At 45.5% G+C, this 19124-nt stretch overlaps 1 protein-coding gene across 1 annotated transcript in view; it reads left to right on the forward strand.

Moving 5' to 3' along the window:
• Positions 1–19124, forward strand: part of ETS1 (ETS proto-oncogene 1, transcription factor) — a 137370-nt gene that overhangs the window by 31703 nt on the left and 86543 nt on the right. Inside the window, 1 exon segment of the mRNA XM_056544306.1 lies at positions 5372–5498. Coding sequence (XP_056400281.1) covers positions 5372–5498 — 127 coding nt within the window.

Below are 19124 nucleotides of genomic sequence, written 5' to 3' on the forward strand. Positions count from 1 at the left end.
TAATGTAATGTATGTACACAGTGACCTCACCAGCAGAATAGTGAGTACAGCTCTGGAGAATAATACAGGATATAACTCAGGATCAGTACAGGATAAGTAATGTAATGTATGTACACAGTGACCTCACCAGCAGAATAGTGAGTGCAGCTCTGGAGTATAATACAGGATATAATTCAGGATCAGTACATGACAAGTGTTACGCCGAGCGCTCCGGGTCCCCGTTCCTCCCCGGAGCGCTCGCCTCATCCTCGTTGCTGCAGCGCCCCGGTCAGATCCACTGACCGGGTGCGCTGCGGTCCCGCCTCCAGCCGGGATGCGATTCGCGATGCGGGTGGCGCCCGCTCGCGATGCGCACCCCGGTCCCCGTACCTGACTCGCTCTCCGTCGGTCCTGTCCCGGCGCGCGCGGCCCCGCTCCCTAGGGCGCGCGCGCGCCGGGTCTCTGCGATTTAAAGGGCCAGTGCACCTATGATGGTGCCTGGTCCAATCTTCCAATTAGCTTAATTAGTTTCCACCTGTGCACTTCCCTATATCACCTCACCTCCCATGCACTTCCTTGCCGGATCTTGTTGCACTTGTGCCTAGTGAAAGCGTTCCCTTGTTTGTTCCTAGCCCGTGTTCCTGTCCTCCTGCCGTTGCCCCTGACTACGATCCTTGCCGCCTGCCCCCGACCTTCTGCTACGTCCGACCTTGCTTCTGCCTACTCCCTTGTACCTCGCCTATCTTCAGCAGTCAGAGAGGTGAGCCGTTGCTAGTGGATACGACCTGGTCACTACCGCCGCAGCAAGACCATCCCGCTTTGCGGCGGGCTCTGGTGAAAACCAGTAGTGACTTAGAACCGGTCCACTAGCACGGTCCACGCCAATCCCTCTCTGGCACAGAGGATCCACCTCCTGCCAGCCGGCATCGTGACAGTAGATCCGGCCATGGATCCCGCTGAAGTTCCTCTGCCAGTTGTCACCGACCTCCCTACACTGGTCGCCCAGCAAGCCCTAAAGATCGCCCAACGAAATCAACAGCTGGCATACTTGACCTCCGTGACACTGCATCTTCAGTCACAGATACAGCAAATTCAGTCACAGCTACAGCTGCAACAACCATCTCCTCCGCCGGCTCCTGCAACTCCTCCGCAGCAACCGGCCGCTCCTAACCCCTGCTTGTCCCTGCCGGACAAATTTGATGGGGTCCGCAATGATCCTGCCACAGCCACAGTCCAGTCCTACTTCGCTGAGGTCCGTGGTGTCTTCGAGGAGCCTGCCCGAGCCTCTTCTGCCAAGACTGCCCTGCTGAACCTGGTCCAGGGTGTTTCTTCCGTTGGCGAGTACGCCATTCAGTTCCGTGCTCTTGCTTCCGAGTTGTCCTGGAATAGTGAGATTCTCTGCGCGACCTTTAAAAAAGGCCTATCCAGCAACATTAAAGATGTTCTGGCCGCACGAGAAACTCCTGCTAACCTGCATGAACTCATTCATCTAGCCACTCGCATTGACATGCGTTCTTCCGGATGGCGTCTGGAGCTCCGCCTGGATATGGACTTTGTTCGCACGAGGCGTTTTTTCTCCCCGGCTCCTCTCTCCTCTGGTCCTCTGCAATCCGTTCCTGTGCTTCCCGCCGCGGAGGCTATGCAAGTTGACCGGTCTCGCTTGACACCTCAAGAGAGGACACGACGCCGCATGGAGAATCTTTGCCTGTACTATGCCGGTACCGAACACTTCCTGAAGGATTGTCCTATCCGTCCTCCCCGCCTGGAAAGACGTACGCTGACTCCGCACAAAGGTGACACAGTTCTTGATGTCAACTCTGCTTCTCCACGCCTTACTGTGCCTGTGCGGATATCTGCCTCTACCTTCTCCTTCTCTACTATGGCCTTCTTGGATTCCGGATCTGCAGGAAAAAATTTTTTGGCCTCTCTTATCAACAGGTTCTACGTCCCTGTGACCAGTCTCGCCAGACCCCTCTACATCTATTGTATTAACAATGAAAGATTGGACTGTCTCATGCGTTTCCGCACAGAACCCCTCCTAATGTGCATCGGACCTCATCACGGAAAAATTGACTTTTTTTCCCTCAGGTTCTTTGGCCCCAAGAAGAGGGGGAGACCCAAGGGGGGGGGGTACTGTTACGCCGAGCGCTCCGGGTCCCCGTTCCTCCCCGGAGCGCTCGCCTCATCCTCGTTGCTGCAGCGCCCCGGTCAGATCCACTGACCGGGTGCGCTGCGGTCCCGCCTCCAGCCGGGATGCGATTCGCGATGCGGGTGGCGCCCGCTCGCGATGCGCACCCCGGTCCCCGTACCTGACTCGCTCTCCGTTGGTCCTGTCCCGGCGCGCGCGGCCCCGCTCCCTAGGGTGCGCGCGCGCCGGGTCTCTGCGATTTAAAGGGCCAGTGCACCTATGATGGTGCCTGGTCCAATCTTCCAATTAGCTTAATTAGTTTCCACCTGTGCACTTCCCTATATCACCTCACCTCCCATGCACTTCCTTGCCGGATCTTGTTGCACTTGTGCCTAGTGAAAGCGTTCCCTTGTTTGTTCCTAGCCCGTGTTCCTGTCCTCCTGCCGTTGCCCCTGACTACGATCCTTGCCGCCTGCCCCCGACCTTCTGCTACGCCCGACCTTGCTTCTGCCTACTCCCTTGTACCTCGCCTATCTTCAGCAGTCAGAGAGGTGAGCCGTTGCTAGTGGATACGACCTGGTCACTACCGCCGCAGCAAGACCATCCCGCTTTGCGGCGGGCTCTGGTGAAAACCAGTAGTGACTTAGAACCGGTCCACTAGCACGGTCCACGCCAATCCCTCTCTGGCACAGAGGATCCACCTCCTGCCAGCCGGCATCGTGACAACAAGTAATGTAATGCATGTACACAGTGACCTCACCAGCAGAATAGTGAGTACAGCTCTGGAGTATAATACAGGATATAACTCAGGATCAGTACAGGATAAGTAATGTAATGTATGTACACAGTGACTTCACCAGCAGAATAGTGAGTACAGCTCTGGAGTATAATACAGTATATAACTCAGGATCAGTACATGATAAGTAATGTAATGCATGTACACAGTGACTTCACCAGCAGAATAGTGAGTACAGCTCTGGAGTATAATACAGGATATAACTCAGGATCAGTACAAGATAAGTAATGTAAAGTATGTACACAGTGACCTCACCAGCAGAATAGTGCGTACAGCTCTGGAGTATAGTACAGGATATAACTCAGGATCAGTACAAGATAAGTAATGTAAAGTTTGTACACAGTGACTCCACCAGCAGAATAGTGAGTAGAGCTCTGGAGTATAATACAGGATATAACTCAGGATCAGTACAAGATAAGTAATGTAAAGTTTGTACACAGTGACTCCACCAGCAGAATAGTGAGTACAGCTCTGGAGTATAATACAGGATATAACTCAGGATCAGTACAAGATAAGTAATGTAAAGTTTGTACACAGTGACTCCATCTGCAGAATAGTGCGTACAGCTCTGGAGTATAATACAGGATATAACTCAGGATCAGTACAGGATAAGTAATGTAATGTATGTACATAGTGACCCCACCAGCAGAATAGTGAGTACAGCTCTGGAGTATAATACAGGATATAACTCAGGATCAGTACAAGATAAGTAATGTAAAGTTTGTACACAGTGACTCCACCAGCAGAATAGTGAGTACAGCTCTGGAGTATAATACAGGATATAACTCAGGATCAGTACAGGATAAGTAATGTAATGTATGTACACAGTGACCTCACCAGCAGGATAGTGAGTGCAGCTCTGGAGTATAATACAGTATATAACTCAGGATCAGTACAGGATAAGTAATGTAATGTATGTACACAGTGACCTCACCAGCAGAATAGTGAGTACAGCTCTGGAGTATAATACAGGATATAACTCAGGATCAGTACAAGATAAGTAATGTAAAGTTTGTACACAGTGACTCCACCAGCAGAATAGTGAGTACAGCTCTGGAGTATAATATAAGATATAACTCAGGATCAGTACACGATAAGTAATGTAATGCATGTACACAGTGACCTCACCAGCAGAATAGTGAGTACAGCTCTGGAGTATAATACAGGATATAACTCAGGATCAGTACAGGATAAGTCATGTAATGTATGTACACAGTGACCTCACCAGCAGAATAGTGAGTACAGCTCTGGAGTATAATACAGGATATAACTCAGGATCAGTACAAGATAAGTAATGTAAAGTTTGTACACAGTGACTCCACCAGCAGAATAGTGTGTAGGGATCGACCGATTATCGGTTTGGCTGATATTATCGGACGATATTTATGATTTTGGATGTTATCGGTATCGGCAATTACCTTGCCGATAATGCCCTGCCTCCCCGGCCAGAGACCACTGCCGCCACTGCCCCATTGCCTCCCCCATATAATTACCTGTTCCCAGGGTCCGCACTACTTCTGGCTCCTGCAGCGTCCTGTGCTATTCCTGTGCGCTGCACAATGACGAGTGACATCCTCAACACGATGTCAGTGTGCACAGTGACAGCACAGGACGCCGTCAGAGCCAGAAGTAGTGCAGACCCCGGGAACAGGTCATTTTAAACCGGGGATGGGGGAGGCAATGGGGGAGCGGCGGTGGTTGGACTCAGGACCGGCAGGCGGAGAGAAGCGGGCAGCGGCGGTGGTTGGACTCAGGACCAGCAGGGAGAGAGAAGCGGGCAGCGGCGGTGGTTGGACTCAGGACCGGCAGGCGGAGAGAAACGGGCAGCGGCGGTGGTTGGACTCAGTACAAGCAGGGGGAGAGAAGCGGGCAGCGGCGGTGGTTGGACTCAGTACAAGCAGGGGGAGAGAAGCGGGCAGCGGCGGTGGTTGGACTCAGGACCGGCAGGGGCAGAGAAGCGGGCAGCGGCTGTATCTGGCCAGAGGATAGACAGAGGGGGCAGCGGCTGTGGTGGTTGGACTCAGGAGGACCCCAGGACAGGCAGGGGAGAGAAGCGGGTGGCAGCGGCAGTCTCTGGCCCCGCAAAAGCCGCTGAAGTTCATTGATTTAAAGTGCCCGCTTTAAATAATTGATCTGCAGCGGCTTCTGCGGGGCCTTAATAGCCGATAACTTATACCGAAATATCAGTATAAGTTATCGGCTATGGACCTGAAAGTTCACAGATTATGGGTATCGGCCCTAAAAATCAATATCATATAATACAGGATATAACTCAGGATAAGTACAGGATATGATATGTAATGTAATAGTGAGTGCAGCTCTGGAGTATAATAAAGGATGTAACCCTAAAACCTAATGCCGCTTTTTTGCTCTGGTTTGAGAGCCTGTAGACCCTGTGCTGAATGGAAAATGAACTGATCAGTCACAATGAATATTCACACTTTTGTTCTATTCTTCTGTATTTGCAGAATTCCAGTTTCCAGGATCCTTTTATCCCTTATGGATTTCCAGTACATGAGGATCAGCACAAGTGGAGTCATCCATTGTGGAAAGGTCTGGCCATCCAGGAGGTGCCATGGGGAGCAGATATAACAGGTATTTCTTATAATCTATGGAGCGGGGGGTGTAATACTGATCACTTATGGCAGACAATGTTCTTTATAGACTTAGTTGTAATGTTGTTGTTGTTGTTTTACAGCAGCTGTGATGCTGGCGCTTTGTGTTTTACAACTGGAACAGTTTTTTGTACCTTTGACCAATACTTATTTGGGGAGATTTCTCTAAACTTTTGCAGCGGAAAATGTGACCAGTTGCCTATAGCTACCAATCAGATTGCTTCTGTAATTAAAAAAAAAGGCCTTTAAAAATAAAAGAAGCGATCTGATTGGTTGCTATAGGCAACTAGTCAACTTTTCCTCTGCACAGGTTTTGATAAATTGAGCGCAGCTAAGTTCATGGTGACAATTAGAAAACATATTCATAAAAACAAATGAGTAGTGGTCACAGCCCCGCCCCCTGTGAGCAGAGTTGTTGCATATTACAGGGTTACTCCACTACCCAGCGTCCGGAACATTGAGTTCCGAACAATGTGTGCAGGCTTCCGTGTTCACGTCGCCCCCCTCGTGACATCACGCCCCGTCATGTGACATCACGTCCCGCCCCCTTAATGCAAGTCTATGGGAGGGGGCGTGACGGCCATCGCGCCCCCTTCCCAAAGACTTTCGTTGAGGGGGCAGCCCTTGACATCACGAGGGGGCGAGCGTGAACACAGAAGCCTGCACACAGCGTTTGGAAGTAAATGTTCCGGATGCTGGGTAGCGGAGTAACCCTTTAAAGAATGAGGTTTTTTTTTACATTCAGTTCTTTAGAGATCTGTCTGTGTAGGTGCGAAGGTCTAACACTCGTAGATGCTGTCTGGCTCATATTAAACAGGACGTTGCTTGACATTTCATATGATTTTATTTTATTAACTTCATTGACCAGTAAAGTTAAAACTTTTTATATATATATATATATATATATATATATATATCAACTGGCTACAGAAAGTTAAACAGATTTGTGAATTACTACTATAAAAAAATATTAATCCTTTCAATAATTATCAGCTGCTGAAGTTGAGTTGTTGTTTTCTGTCTGACAACAGTGCTCTCTGCTGACATCTCTGCTTGTCTCGGGAACTGCACAGAATAGAAGAGGTTTGCTATGGGGATTTGCTTCTAAACTGGGCGGTTCCCGAGACACATGTCATCAGAGAGCACATAGACAGAAAAGAACAACTCAACTTCAGCAGCTCATAAGTACTGAAAGAATGAAGATTTTTTAAGAGAAGTAATTTACAAATCTGTTTAACTTTCTGGAGCCAGTTGATATATATATATATATATATATATATATATATATATATATATAAAAAAAGTTTTTTCCCTGATAACCCCTTTAACCCCTTAACGACGCAGGACGTATATTTACGTCCTGCGCCGGCTCCCGCGATATGAAGCGGGATCGCGCTGCGATCCTGCATCATATCGCTTCGGTCCCGGCGCTCATCAACGGCCGGGACCCGCGGCTAATACCACACATCGCCGATCGCGGCGATGTGCGGTATTAACCCTTTAGAAGCGGCGCTCAATGCTGACCGCCGCTTCTAAAGTGAAACCGAAAGTATCCCGTGTGCTCAGTCGGGCTGTTCGGGACCGCCGCGGTGAAATCGCGGCGTCCCGAACAGCTGATCGGACACCGGGAGGGCCCTTACTTGCCTCCTCGGTGTCCGATCGACGAATGACTGCTCCGTGCCTGAGATCCAGGCAGGAGCAGTCAAGCGCCGATAATGCTGATCACAGGCGTGTTAATACACGCCAGTGATCAGCATAGGAGATCAGTGTGTGCAGTGTTATAGGTCCCTATGGGACCTATAACACTGCAAAAAAAAGTAAAAAAAAGTGTTAATAAAGGTCATTTAACCCCTTCCCTAATAAAAGTTTGAATCACCCCCCTTTTCCCATAAAAAAAATAAAACAGTGTAAAAAAATAACAAATAAACATATGTGGTATCGCTGCGTGCGTAAATGTTCGAACTATAAAAATATATCATTAATTAAACCGCACTGTCAATGGCGTATGCGCAAAAAAATTCAAAAGTCCAAAAAAGCGTATTTTGGTCACTTTTTATACCATTAAAAAAATGAATAAAAAGTGATCAAAAAGTCTGATCAAAACAAAAATCATACCGATAAAAACTTCAGATCATGGCGCAAAAAATAAGTCCTCACACCGCCCTGTACGTGGAAAAATAAAAAAGTTATAGGGGTCAGAAGATGACATTTTTAAACGTATAAATTTTCCTGCATGTAGTTATGATTTTTTCCAGAAGTGCGACAAAATCAAACCTATATAAGTAGGGGATCATTTTAACCGTATGGACCTACAGAATAATGATAAGGTGTAATTTTTACCGAAATATGCACTGCGTAGAAACGGAAGCCCCCAAAAGTTACAAAATGGCGTTTTTTATTTTATTTTGTCGCACAATGATTTTTTTTTCCGTTTCGCCGTGCATTTTTGGGTAAAATGACTAATGTCACTGCAAAGTAGAATTGGCGACGCAAAAAATAAGCTATAATATGGATTTTTAGGTGGAAAATTGAAAGGGTTATGATTTTTAAAAGGTAGGGAGGAAAAAACGAAAGTGCAAAAACGGAAAAACCCTGAGTCCTTAAGGGGTTAAATAATTTGCTGAGATGGTGCCAGACCAGTAGTAGACTATGAAGTGTTGTCATGGGGTTCTTCTCACATTTCCTGTAACGTCTCTTTGCACCAATCCTAATTCTATTAATCCTTTGGATAAATCAATGGTCCGCAGCATCTGTCAATCACTGCCGTGCTGTATAGAGACTGTATTACTGAGACTGTTGCTGTTAATTGGATGTACCGCAAGTACCTCAGTAAAGTTTATGCAAGTTCATCTCTATTGTGGACCTTCATTCATTTAAGCACGCACCTATCGTTTCTGGGAAGGGTGGCGATAGGCCGGAGATTTACCTCAGCGTCTTAACCCTCACCCTGGCATCACGAGTGACAGGGGTTAAATTAACCCCTCATATACGGAAGCAACACCCCAGCTACACTACACCCCAAGGCAGTTACCACACACATATATAATTAATTATGCAAATTTGCATAGCCGGTATGTTTTTTTGCAATAAAGGTGGCACCCTATACCCACGCCCTTGCCCTCACTCTGGTGCAGTGACGGTGGCATTAGGTGGTAGTATGCTGGGAGGCACTGTGTTTGTCTGGGTATTGTCAGTCTGCAGTGTTCATCACAGTATCTTGTGGTCAGTGAGTCAGTCGTCCCGCTGTAGAAGCAGATTTCAGTTTTACTCATATTTCTACCTTGGAGTGTGTAACGGTTGCAGAACCTGTCACTATCTGAGCAGCGTCACTACACTACAGCGTCCCTGTGACAACACCGCCTGGCCATCTGCAGGGCATCAGCTTCATCGCTAGCAGGTGCAGTTCCTACATCCGATTGTGATTTCCCCGTAAGTTGTTGCAATTTTTGCCTCCCGACGTCAGCGATTTTTTTAATCTTACGATAAGGGGGACACTATAAACACGGTGCGCGGGACCCCCCTGAATAGGAGGAGGGTGTTATATCAGACATTTAACAGGACTTGTCAGATATTTTTACAATATATATCACAAAAGATGTATCAGAATGTATAGCAAAACGTAGTGTGGTTCTACGTGACGTTCAATACTCTTGTGTTATAAAAGACATAAAACTCATAAAAGTATTATAATAATAGAGTAATACATTTGGCAAATATTTTGTTTCTGGTTAACCAATAATTTTTGGCTTTACAGAAAGTGCCCCCTCCGCGATAATTACTCCCCATGGAGGCTTCTCCTGGCCACTTTGTACAGTGGTCCCTCAACATACGATGGTAATCCGTTCCAAATGGACCATCGTTTGTTGAAACCATCGTATGTTGAGGGATCCGTGCAATGTAAAGTATAGGACAGTGGTCTACAACCTGCGGACCTCCAGATGTTGCAAAACTACAACACCCAGCATGCCCGGACAGCCAACGGCTGTCCGGGCATGCTGGGAGTTGTAGTTTTGCAACATCTGGAGGTCCGCAGGTTGAAGACCACTGGTATTGGAGGTTGTACTCACCTGTCCCCGCCGCTCCGGACCGTCACCGCTGCCCTGGATGTCGCCTTCCATCGCTGTCGCCGCGTCCCCGGGGTGTCTCCGACGCTCCGGCAAGGCCTCTGCTTCCCCGGCATCCTCGCTCTCCGTCGCCGCCATCACGTCGCTACGCACACCGCTCCTATTGGATGACGGGACGGCGTGCCCAGGGACGTGATGACGATGATGGAGAGCGCCGACGATGCAGGGGAACCCGAAGAGGACGCGCCGGAGCCCCGAGGACAGGTAAGTGATCGTCAGCGGACCACACGGGGCACCATAAACGGCTATCCGGTGGCAGCTGAAGCAGTCTGCGCTGCCGGATAGCCGTTTATGCGATGGCCCCGACATACAAAAGCATCATATGTTGATGCTGCCTCTGAGAGACCATCGCATGTTGAAATGATCGTATGTCGGGGCCATCGTAGGTCGGGGGGGTCACTGTACTGATATAAATATGTGGTGACCACAGGGTGTTGCAGTATGTTGCAGGGTCTGGTGGTATTAACCCTGGGAGCAAGATTTTGTTAACCCCTTAGTGTTCGTGACGCCAGGATGCGGTTGTTTTGATATAATAACCACCGACAACCAACCCAAAAACGGTATGCAATAAAGGAATGTCCATGGCAAGGGTTTTGTAATAACTGGAACTTTTACTTCAGGAATATTCGGGAAACAGTCTTTACAGTAATGCAGTTTCCACAGAGGCAACCGGGACACAGGATACCTCGCAGGCTTGGTTGGACTTGTAGTTATTGAGATATTTAGGCCACTGTGCTACTAATATATTCCTTAGCTGAGTAGTCGTCACTGGATTTGTAGAGAGAATTGTAACTCACATTTTAGAAGTGACTGCGTTTCTTCAGGCTTTGGCGTAGATTAGATTAATTTCCAGTATACAGGACTTTATGCTTTCTTTAGGCCCAGGAGATAAGAGAGTTAACTGAGAGACTACAGCCCCTTATATATATATATATATATATATATATATATATATATATATACTAGGGGGCTGGACTAAAGCCCATTGGCTGCTAATGCCTGGGGATCCTGTGCCCATGGAACTCTGGGTATATCACATGACAGGAGGTCACATGACCAAGGAAAGTCCTATACATTTTATACAAACTGTACAACTTTATACATATGAACAATAGAAACACATAACGAATAAACATTGAATTTACATGAGACAACAAGGAGGGAGCCCTTCAGGAGAGCCCAATGGACCTAAGGGACTCTTCCTGAGGGGACTTAAGGATGGTACAGGACTAGCTCCTGCACCGGGACACCACAAATAAATGTGTGATGTCCCAGTATGGGATATGCATCTCACAATCCTATCAACTTGAGTCCCTGCACGTCCCCAGGGCTCACCTGCAGTGTACCTTTATAATCTGTATAATTGTATATTATGTGTAAAGGACCTTTGATAGGGTCACATGGTTATTAGTCACATGATAATAGTTGTCACATGTTAAAGTCACATGTTTTGTTACCCAGAGAGCACCAGGTGACCAGATGACCCGCAGCTAGCCTATGGGCTCCTTGCTCAGCCCCCCTTTATATGGAAGGGAGGAGCTGCAATCTTTCTTTTTGATCATTCATTGCTCTTAGATCCCGAGGTCAAGTCCAGTCCAGACGTCTCAGAGCCAGTGTCCAGCACATCTGGAGGCCTCAAGCCTAAATTACAGCCACAAGTCAATAAGTCAAGTCATCTCTGTCTGCTGTCACTATCTTCAGTCAAGTCTATTATAGTCATCGTGGCTGTCCTAAAGTCTGTCAAGTCACTGCAAGTCCCAGCAAGCTGCGAGGTCCCCTGTGTTACTGGTCACCTCTCTGGGATCCTGGCCTAGCTGTAAAGACTGTTACCATCTGTCTACCTCAGTAAAGCTACGGTTAACCCTGACCTTGCCTTGGACTATTATTTCCCTGCCTAACTAGGACTACCGATGCTACCATTCTCGGTAAAACCACGCCCTGGCGTCACGAACATTTAGGTGTTAAGGGGTATTCCAGGCAAAACCTTATATATATATATATATATATATATATATATATATATATATATATATATATATCAACTGGCTCCGGAAAGTTAAACAGATTTGTTAATTACTTGTTTTAAAAAATTCTTAATCCTTCCAATAGTTATTAGCTTCTGAAGTTTTCTGTCTAACTGCTCAATGATGATGTCACGTCCCGGGAGCTGTGCATGATGGGAGAATATCCCCATAGGAACTGCACAGCTCCCGGGATGTGAGTCATCAGAGAGCAGTTAGACAGAAAACAACAACTCAACTTCAGAAGCTAATAACTATTGGAAGGATTAAGATTTTTTTAATTGAAGTAATTTACAAATCTGTTTAACTTTCCGGGGCCAGTTGATATATATATAAAAAAGTTTTCGCCTGGAATACCCCTTTAACACCATCTACCCCTGGACTAAAACATCTGCCCCATACACCTCACATCGCACCCCATGGCTCACCACAAATGCATTCTTTTAGCGACCGCTACATACACAGCAATCATAGATCTGAAGAGGCTGCACATCCTCTCAAAGACCCTCTGGTCTCTGTCTAATGGGCTAAGTCAGTGGTGTCCAAACTGTGGCCCTCCAGATGTTGCAAAACTACAACTCCCAGCATGCCCGGACAGCCGTTGGCTGTCCGGGCATGCTGGGAGTTGTAGTTTTGCAACATCTGGAGGGCCACAGTTTGGGCACCACTGGGCTAAGTATTGCATTGCTCCTGATCGGCAGCGGGATCCCACCCCCTGGGCCTTTACACGCAAATACTATTTAGTCACACCCTGACACACAGGACATGGGCGCTAGTCATGCTCATTCATACGCTCCACACTCATTCACAGTCATTCATTGAGGCTCCTGCCAAATACCCGGAATTTTCTCCTTTCCTTTTATCCTATTTATAACTCAGCCAATTCCTTTACTGAGTTTTCCAGATCTCCCTGCTCTTCCTTTAGCCTCAGTGGGAAATATGTAGATGATTCTACTAGCAGCATCTCTCTGCGGTCTGTGCTTTCTAATATTTGTTCATATAGTCATATCAGCCCGCACGCTACAAATGCTTCCATTCGTAACATCTACACCGGAGGCCTTCAACTAGAGATGAGCGAACTTACAGTAAGTTCGATTCGTCACGAACTTCTCGGCTCGGCAGTTGATGACTTTTCCTGCATAAAATAGTTCAGCTTTCAGGTGCTCCGGTGGGCTGGAAAAGGTGGATACAGTCCTAGGAAAGAGTCTCCTTAGGACTGTATCCACCTTTTCCAGCCCACCGGAGCATCGGAAAGCTGAACTAATTTATGCAGGAAAAGTCATCAACTGCCGAGCCGAGAAGTTCGTGACGAATCAAATTTACTGTAAGTTCGCTCATCTCTACCTTCAACCTCTAGCTGTCAAGCAGACATGCAACTACTACTCCCAGCATGCCCTGGTAGCCTCAACCTGCAGCTGTCCAGTGTTTGTAAAACTGCTACCTATTTAATTTAAAGGGGTACTCCGGTGGAATTTTTTATTTTTTTTTATCAACTGGTGGTAGAAAGTTAAACAGATTGGTAAATAACTTCTATTAAAAAATCTTTACGCTTTCAGTACTTTTTAGCAGCTGTATGCTACAGAGGAAATTCTTTTCTTTCTTCATTTCTTTTTTGCCTTGTCCACAGTGCTCTCTGCTGACACCTGATGCCCGTATGAGGAACTGTCCAGAGCAGGAGAAAATCCCCATTGCAAACCTATGCTGCTCTGGACAGTTCCTGACACGGACAGAGGTGTCAGCAGAGAGCACTGTGGACAAGACAAAAAAGAAATTCAAAAAGAAAAGAATTTCCTCTGTAGCATAGAGCTGCTAAAAAGTACTAGAAGGGTAAAGATTTTTTTTTAATAGAAGTAATTTACAAATCTGTTTAACTTTCTGGCACCAGTTGATTTAAAAAAAAAAATGTTTCCACCAGAGTACCCCTTTAAGCATTCTTGGTTATATCTGTTTCCATAGTTCACAGCGCAGATTTAACTTTTTGGCACCAGTTGATTTAAAAATAAAAATCTTTTCCACCGGAGTACCCCTTTAAAGCGGTACTCCACCCCTGGCATGTTATCCCCTATCCAAAGTCTATGGCAGGGGGCGTGACGACCCCTTCCCATAGACTTGTATTGACGGGGGCGGGCCGTGACATCACGAGGGGCGGAGCCGTGACGTAACGATGCTCCGGCCCCTGTATTTCCCATCATTACGTGCAGAGTGATCTCGCTCTGCGCAGTAATGATAGCGGGGTGCTGCAGCAGCGATCCCCGGGGTCCCCAGCAGCGGGACCCCGACGATCTGACATCTTATCCCCTATCCTTTGGATAGGGGATAAGATGTCTAGGGGCGGAGTACCCCTTTAAGCATTCTTGGTTATATCTGTTTCCATAGTTGACAGCGCAGATTCCATAGAAAAGTTCACCCATTTATCCCACATTCTTGATATTACCCCTAAAGAATTAAATCACAATTAAAAGCAGAGCTTCTCATTGAACAGTACGTCTGGGTAAGCTATACACTGTTGACATTCAAGTCAAAAAGGGGTTTGCTCACCTTTTCTTGGTGTGTAAGGGACACAACAGCCGTAGTAGCATGTCCTGCAATAATGGTGCACCCACCCGGTTGTCAGACTAGGGCTCAGCTCCTTGCCGATGTTAGCAACACGAATCCACTACACAGAGGAGAGAAGAAAAAATACCGGGTTGTGATGGCGCCAACCATTGGTAAAATACGATGTAATCCAAGTGGTATTGATAAATAATAGGTTTTTATTTAGCATGCCTTTACAACAAACGCCTGGTCCAGCCTTGTTCACACTGAAAAAGGGACATGCCTCCCGAAACGCGTTTGTTGTAAAGGCATGCTAAATAAAAACCTACTATTTATCAATACCACTTGGATTACATCGTATTTTACCATTCATTCACGTCCTCTAAAGGGGTTCTCCACCATAAGGTGATTTTAGTATGTACCTGCCAGACAGTAATGCACATGCTTAGGAAGGATCTGCGCTTGTCTTGGGGCCAAATGGCTATGTCATGAGATTACCATAACACTGTGGCTAGCTTTTTGTGAACTTGTATTCCCTGATTGACTTTTCTTTTTTTGACTACAAATCCCATAATTCCATTTTCCTCCCTCCCACACATCAGCCACCCCACCCATTGAAACATAAATGAGCTGCATCCATTCAAAAGACCTGTGGTTTTCAATCAGGGTGCCTACAGCTGTTGCATTAGTTGCAGATTGATATCTCTCCCACCAAGTGATCCATCCACCCATTGAAGCAGACAGGCTCCCTGTCATCAGCTGACTAGTGAGTCAGGTCTCGGCCGCATTGCAACCTGGGAAAAATCTGAGACAACAGTCATTTTGTATGCTGGTAAAAATAAATATTGGGGTGAAAATCACAGAAGAATTGTGAGAAAACCATCACACACAGGTACAGACACTATATTATGAACTACACTAACTTTACAGCCCCTGTAGCATAGTCAAATAAAAATAAAAAAATCCTGGAATACCCCTTTAAAGAATTAGGGAGATCCAGGTGACACTCCATGGGAAAGCTCTGGTGACCTAGGACTATAAGATGTACAACAGCCTTACTAGTTTAGATGCTAGATCAGCTAGGTGATAACCCCTGCAGAAGTTATAATGTCAGCCATATTGGTTGTCACTCTGCTTTCTCAGACCTTTCTTAGACCTTTTATTAAGGGGGTTATCCAGGAATAGAAAAACAGAGGGAATTCCATCAATAAACCACTCCCCATCTGTCTCCAGGTTGGGTGTGGTTATGCAGCTCAGTTCCATTGAAGTGAATGGAGCCAAGTTTTAATACCACACCCAACTTGGAGACAGACAGGGAGCGGTTTTTGAAAGAAATTCCTGGATAACCCCTTTTAACTATGAGCATGTCTGTTTCTCTCGGTATCCTGTATTACCAGGGTGTATTGAGAGGTTCACTTCGTCCTTGACCAAAAGTTTGGACACACCTTCTCATTCAGAGTTTTCTTTATTTTCATGACTATGAAAATTGTAGATTCACATTGAAGGCATCAAAACTATGAATTAACACATGTAATTATATACATAACAAAAAAGTGTGAAACAACTGAAAATATGTCATATTCTAGGTTCTTCAAAGTAGCCATCTTTTGCTTTGATTACTGCTTTGCACACTCTTTGCATTCTCTTTTTGAGCTTCAAGAGGTAGTCACCTGAAATGGTTTTCACTTCACAGGTGTGCTGGTGTGGAGGAGGAGGTGTGATGGTGTTGCTGGTGACACTGTTGGGGATTTATTCAAAATTGAAGGCATACTGACCCAGCATGGCTACCACAGCATGTTGCAGCGGCTGCTATTCCATCCGGTTTGCGTTTAGTTGGACCATCATTTATTTTTCACCAGGACAATGACCCCAATCATCTCCAGGCTGTGTAAGGGCTATTTGACCAAGAAGGAGAGTGATGGGGTGCTGCTCCAGATGACCTGGCCTCCACAGTCACCAGACCTGAACCCAATCGAGATGGTTTGGGGTGAGCTGGACCGCAGAGTGAAGGCAAAAAGGGCCAACAAGTGCCAAGCATCTCTGGGAACTCCTTCAAGACTGTTGGAAGACAATTTCAGGTGACTACCTCTTGAAGCTCATCAATAGAATGCCAAGAATGTGCAAAGCAGTAATCAAAGAAAAAGGGGGCTAGAACCTAGAATATGACAGATTTTCACACTTTTTTGTTATGTCTATAATTCCACATGTGTTAATTCATAGTTTTGATGCCTTCAGTGTGAATCTACAATATTCATAGTCATGAAAATAAAGAAAACTCTGAATGAGAAGGTGTGTCCAAACTTTTGGTCTGTACTGTATATATGCTGCTATACAGAGACCTTGGAGCATTAAGCTAAGTTTCCACTTGTTTTTTGTTTGTTTTTTTGGCAGTTTTTGGAATACAGCCACTGCAGTTTTTGAGCGAAAGTCAGAAGTGGATCCAATAGGGAGGAGAAGTATAAGCCCTTCCTTTATATGTCCTATTCCTTATGAATACACTTCTGGCTTTGGAGAAAAAACTGCAGTGGCTGTATTCCAAAAACTGCCCAAAAAAAAAAAAAGTGGAAACTTAGCCTGAGGGTCTGTCCAAAATTTTAAAAAAAATGGCACTACATCTATCCATGGGTTGTGTCTGGTATTGCATCGTGGCTGCATTTAAAGTGTACCTGTCGTCAACAAAAACTTTTTATATAATGTAGATAATACCATTATAAGTATATCTGTAATATACATTGGTAAAAAATTGTGTATATTTTTGGGTGAAAAAATGCTGTCCCTGCAGATATTCCCTGTGTGTCTCTGTGAGGAGTCCAAATACAGGAAGTGAGGGCGGGACAAGCAGGGATCTGTGCAGACTCCTGGCTTGTCAATCATCCTGACGTATGAGCCAGGAGCATGTTATAGAGCCTTAGTGCACACGGTCCTGCTTTTTATTTGTGCACAGAGCCCTGCTTGTCCACCCCCACTTCCTGTATTTGGACTCCTCATAGAGACACACAGACAATAGCTGCAGGGACAAAAATTTACATATTTTTTAACCAATGTATATTACAAATATATACATATAATGGTATTATCTACATTATATAAAAAGTTTTTGTTGAAGACGGGTACACTTTAATTGAAAAGGGCTAAGCTGCAATACCACGCACAACCTGTGGCCAGGTGTGGCACTGTTTTTCTAGTCCTGAACGTGATTTTGGTGGAGGAACTTCAGAAATTTCCGCAGGGAGTCAGCAGATAATAAGAATACACAGTTTCGGGCTCTATAGGAGTTAACATGATAGAGCGGACAATTCCTTATAGATTCCCCTCCAGCTGCACATGACTTCACAAGACACACATCTCCTTTTCTGAGAGTCTCCATTCTTCTCCTTCCCCTTAGTTTAATGTCCAGCGCCCAGCCCCCTCACTGCTGTCTGTTGCAGTGGCTCCCGGGCCCCCGAAATGAATGGGGCCCTTCTGTGCACTCATTAGACTGGTTATGAATCAGTTTGGCTCTGGGGAGGGAAGGGCCCGGGGCGACTTGGTGTGGGTCATCTCTGGCTTCATACACACAGGCTTTGTGTCCCATTCATGACTTGTCAGCTTCGTCTTTAGCTATGCTAAAATACTAGGAAGATAGAACGAATCTTTCAGGGATCTGGCTAAATCCCAGAACACGAAACTTCATGTAATATCCAATACGAGGTTATTGAATTACACGGGGAGTGATCTCAACATAACACAGGGTGACCATAAATACAAGATAGCAGAAGTCATTGAACAGCACAAACCTTTTTTTTTTTTATCATCTAATGCAGCGTTTCCCAACCAGTGTGCCTCCAGCTGTTGCAAAACTACAACTCCCAGCATGCCCGGACAGCCGAAGGCTGTCCGGGCATGCTGGGAGTTGTAGTTTTGCAACAGCTGGAGGCACACTGGTTGGGAAACACTGCTCTAATGTATGCTTTACCTGCTCATCTCTTACCTCCTGTTTTACAGCACTAACACTTGGTGAATTGTTTACATTTTATTTGAAAATTTCTAATAAAACTTTTGAATTGGAAAAAAAAACAAAAAAAAAAACACCTTCTGGACAACCTCCCCGCCTCCATTGTCTTGCCATTTAACCCCTTAAAGGGTACCTCTCATCAAAAAAACTTTTGAAATATTATAGATTATTGTATGCAGAATAACTTCACAATTGCATGTTATTAAAAAAATATGCTTCTTTCTATTAAATTTTCCACTTTGAAGAAATGACCACTAGGGGTCTCCCTACCAGCCCTGGCAGCAAGCATTTCAGACTCATGCTGGAGTCCTAAACACTACGAGCTGCCAGTCTGCTTTGTTCACAAAGGAGAACACTCAGAGCTGCCAGCCTGCTTTGTTCACAGCCTGTTTGGCTGTGAACAAAGCAGGCTGGCAGCTCTGAGTGTTTAGGACTCCAGCATGAGTCAGAAATGCTTGCTGACAGGACTGATCGGGAAAAATACAATAGAAAGAAGCATATTTGTCATTAACATGCTATTGGAAAGTTATTCAACATTCATTAATCTAAAATATATCAAAAGTTTATTTGATGAGAGGTACCCTTTAACGACCGGTTTTTTTTTTCAGTTTTTGCACTTTCGTTTTTTCCTCCTTACCTTTTAAAAAATCATAACCCTTTCAATTTTGCACCTAAAAATTCATATGATGGCTTATTTTTTGCGCCACCATTTCTACTTTGCAGTGACATCAGTCATTTTACCCAAAAATCTACAGCGAAATGGAGAAAATGCCATTTTGTAACTTTTGGGGGCTTCTATTTCTGCGCAGTACATTTTTGGGTAAAAAATGACACCTAATCTTTATTCTGTAGGTCCATACGATTAAAATGATACCCAACTTATATAGGTTTTATTTTGTCGTACTTCTGAAAAAAATCATAACTATATTTAT

This window comes from Hyla sarda, chromosome 10 (assembly GCF_029499605.1).
Source record: "Hyla sarda isolate aHylSar1 chromosome 10, aHylSar1.hap1, whole genome shotgun sequence".
NCBI classification, from domain to species: domain Eukaryota; kingdom Metazoa; phylum Chordata; class Amphibia; order Anura; family Hylidae; genus Hyla; species Hyla sarda.